The sequence below is a fragment of the Nicotiana sylvestris genome, chromosome 12 (genome assembly GCF_000393655.2).
Source record: "Nicotiana sylvestris chromosome 12, ASM39365v2, whole genome shotgun sequence".
Lineage (NCBI taxonomy): Eukaryota > Viridiplantae > Streptophyta > Magnoliopsida > Solanales > Solanaceae > Nicotiana > Nicotiana sylvestris.
The window spans coordinates 30,872,425-30,876,416 of record NC_091068.1 but is presented as its reverse complement, the minus strand read 5'-3'; the positions used below and the strand labels follow the sequence as shown (position 1 = coordinate 30,876,416).

Genomic DNA, 3,992 nt, shown 5'->3' with positions numbered 1-3,992 from the left:
CTGCAACAGAGATCGGTCTAGCATAATATACTGGAGTTCGGTGCACCTGTGTATGAACTCAAGCATATTATGCTGGACCGATATACTTTGCTGACTCCAGTATAATATACTGGAGACTGGAGCACCGGTGCTCCAAACTCTAGTATATTATACTGGACAATTATACTTGCTGGAACTCTAGTATATTATGCTGGAGTTCTAGTATACTTATGCTGGAACTCCAGTATAATATACTGACATATTTTTCGGGTTTTAAACAGTGTTTTTGTTCAAATTTATCTTTACATGAAAAGTGACTAAATTTCGATTACTTTTGAAACTGAGCTATTTTTGAACGACCAATTGTAAATCTTGCTATTTTTCAATTTCTCCCCGCTATCCCACGCGCCACTAGGTCCGGAAGCTTCCTTCTAGAACTTAATGTTATCAATTAGTTTCTAGCATTTTCTATCCTACTATAAAACCTCAGAAATCTTCTTAACCCCAGGATTCAATATTCTTTTTCTGAAAGAAGAAAGTAGAAAATGGCAGCAAACGATTTAGCTTTGGATTTGGAGGAACTTAAGCATCTTCAGAACATAGCGAAACGCCCTCGTGTTGTTTCTCTCATTTCCTCTGAGATTCGTAACTTGGAGAAGGTTTTTTCAACTATAACTTTTTCTCTTTTAGTTTCTCTTTTGTTATTTCTATGTTTACTATTGTTTGACGAGTGGTTTTTATGTTGACATCTCAAGAATGTGCCTTTTATTGGATTTTATGGGGAAAAATGACTCGTTTGTACCAAATCGATAAACTGAGTTAGATTAATAGATTTTTACTAATAAGTATGTGTCTTCTCTTAATCGACTATACTGTGCTAGGATTTTTCATGTGGGGCTGCAGTTATTTCTAGCTCTTCTAATGCTTATATAATAAATGGTGTGTCTCGTTTAGATTTTGATTTAGCAGGTTGAATCATAGAACTGTTAGAGTGAAAGTAGCCCAAAGTTCCTATGGTTCATTGAATTATAGAACGATCTACAATGCAGTGAAAAGAATTGAGCTTTGTATTTAAGTGAAGAAGGGTTTATGTTCCAAGTTCTGAAGGCTGCAGTTCGCCCTACGGGTTGGACCTGGACAGATTTCTTGGTCATAAAAAAATGAAGTAAAAAGAAGGCTTGTCTTTGTCTCATTTCACGGCTCCCGTCAAAGATTGCCAGATAAAAATCCATTATAATCCCTGGAGTTTGTAGGATGGGGTTTGGAAGCAAAGGCGAAGCTAGAATTTGAAAGCATACAGTTTTGGGATTCTAGTCATTTTAAGTTCCTGCATTCTAAATTAATAATTTATACTTATTTGATAGATTTCTTAAGACAAATATAAAGTTCACTATCGGATTTGACCGAACTCATAAACTACTCTCTAGCTCTGTCTCTGTTTGGAAGGTATACTCAGGGCTAGTTTGGTACTTAAGTTTGAGGTGAGTTTATCCCATGTTTGTTTGGGATAGAATTGCAGTATAACTAATCCCAGGATAGTTATCTTGTTATTGTAGTGTTATTTTTATTCCTATGAGAGGGTGGGATAACAATCCCGAGATGATTGATATTGGATAATTAATTCAGAGATAACTTGTTTGCCAACCAAACGACCCTTGAGGGTGCTGCTGAAGTACTTTTAGAGCTGATCGTAATAGTTGTATTGAGGAATCTATAAATGTTTCTTTCTGCTGTTTGGTAATTCCAAACTAATTTCAGTTCCTTAGAGATATTTTAGTTATTATACTCGTTCCTTGTCAAATAGAAACAAAGAATATTTTAGTGATTATAGAATGGGTCTTGTATAACCAATCTGTGACGCATTAGTAGAATTTTCTAGAGTTAATGGTTCTAGTCCAGTCGCTGGAAAATGTGTGCCATACATGATAATATTGGTTGAAGTAAAATTTTGCAGATAAACCAAGTCAACACACACTAATCACTAGCTACTCTGGAGAATTATGATGATGATCATTATCATTTATTTAACCTTTATAAAGGTTATCCCTTCCACAAATTGCTTGAGGAATACATGAATGGGATTAGAACTTTGTGGCAATATGCATTGCTCTGTAGTAGCCAAGCTTTATCTGATGCTTATCAGTTGGACATAAATATAGTGAGAGCCGAGCTTTTTTACTCTGTTGACATAGTCATTCTTCTTGAATCCGATGTATACAGAAGAGATTCATCTGTACTTGTTTGGTTGCTGTTATGGAGGGTTATACGTGTGAATTTGGTGCTCTAGATGATCTTTTCTCCTTATAAGGTTATCTGTGGACAAGTATGAAAATTCTGAAAAGATATTCCATCTCCTTGATGTCTTTTTGCTGTTCTGCAGCTGTCAAAAGACAGTGCTTCAGCGGCATCTTTGCAAACAGCAGCTCCAGTTTCAACTGCCGCGAAGGTGACCCCTAGCCAATTACTGAACTATGTCTCTGTTGCATCATTCAGTTGGGATCAGGACAATGACAAAGTGAAGGTACGATCTGTTCATTAGAAGGGTTAAGGTTGAGCCCCTCAATGTGTATTTAAATGTGTAAGCGTTCTTGTATACAAGTTATGGTTTCCAAAACAGAGATGAGATAGATGGATTTTCGGCCTTTGAACAGTTGTAACAACTCATCCATCTAATTCTGAAATACCTTCACTGGACCATAGAACAGAAATATGGAAAAGAGTTGCTACTTTAACTATAAAATTCCTATCAGTTCTCGACCAGTTCTGCAACCTTCATTTTTGTTTCTCTCTTTCTCATGGCTCATTGTGCTCCTATGCAGATTTATCTCTCTTTGGAAGGAGTTGATCAGGAGAAAATGGTAACTGAGTTCAAGCCTATGTCATTTGATGCTAAGTTCCATGATGTACACGGGAAGAACTACCGCTTCTCATTACCAAAATTGAACAAGGAGATTGTACCTGAGAAATGTAAGGTGCTCGTGAAACCCACAAGGGTTGTTATCACGTTGGCCAAAGCCTCCAAAGGGAACTGGTTGGATCTGCATTACAAAGAGGATAAGGTAACTACCTGTTCCACGGATTCATAATTCGCTTTTCTGATTATGGTGCTTGTTTAATAACCATGTCATTCTTGTTATGCTGCAGTTTAAGCCAAATTTGGACAAGGAGAAAGACCCCATGGCTGGAATTATGGATTTGATGAAGGTAACAGCTTTTATTGGCAGCATCTAATTATGTGGACTTATCACTTCTTTGCTAAAGTTCCGTTTTTTCTTGTTTGTTTTCAATTACGATGTGATGAGTACTGTTTTCATTTTCAGAACATGTATGAGGACGGTGATGAAGAGATGAAACGGACGATTGCAAAAGCTTGGACTGATGCAAGATCTGGCAAGGCAGCTGATCCATTGAAGAGATTCAGTTGAAGGCTGAAATGGGTCCTTAGATCCAAAACCCATGTCAATTCTTTAGGTTTAGTATCAGCTCTGTAGCTTTTACAGATTTTGGGGGCTTTTTCTTGGTGCTGAGCAGAGATAGGCACTAGTCTGTTACCATTTGTGTAGCTTGTAATACTGGAACATTAGGGATTTCTATGTTGAATGTTTACAGCATGTTGTTGGATGGATCTGCTGTGATCTTAACTAGAAGACAATTGGAATGGGTATAAATGCAGCTGGTGTTAAGTAATTGGCCAAATGGGAGTATCTTGTCATAATAAGCTTCACGGTTGCATGAAATGCAAAAAATTAAATGATGTTGCAAGTGACTGATTTTCATCTCTATATTTTCAGTTGTCTCGTTTGATCTATAACCCTTAGGGGTTGTTTTAGTACGCGGCCTTATAGTCATGGGATTATAATCCTTCAATTAATTTATCTCACCTGGGAGGTGGGATAAAAGAACACTAGATTGATGAGATAAGGTGAGACAAAATGAGATGGCCGGGGTTAAGTCTATGACTAAGTTTATATTATGGTTGGTTGACGGCATATATTATTTTGAAATACATTTAT

General features: G+C 36.9%; 1 protein-coding gene across 1 annotated transcript; it reads left to right on the top strand.

Annotated features, from left to right (window-relative positions):
- The first annotated feature begins 334 nt into the window (after positions 1 to 334).
- LOC104233551 (uncharacterized) lies at positions 335 to 3,745 on the top strand. Its single transcript, XM_009786961.2, has 5 exons — positions 335 to 638; positions 2,360 to 2,500; positions 2,799 to 3,038; positions 3,124 to 3,183; positions 3,300 to 3,745. Exons 1-5 carry the CDS (start codon positions 525 to 527, stop codon positions 3,402 to 3,404), a joined length of 660 nt encoding a protein of 219 aa, XP_009785263.1. The 5' UTR covers positions 335 to 524; the 3' UTR covers positions 3,405 to 3,745.
- Positions 3,746 to 3,992: the final 247 nt, after the last annotated feature.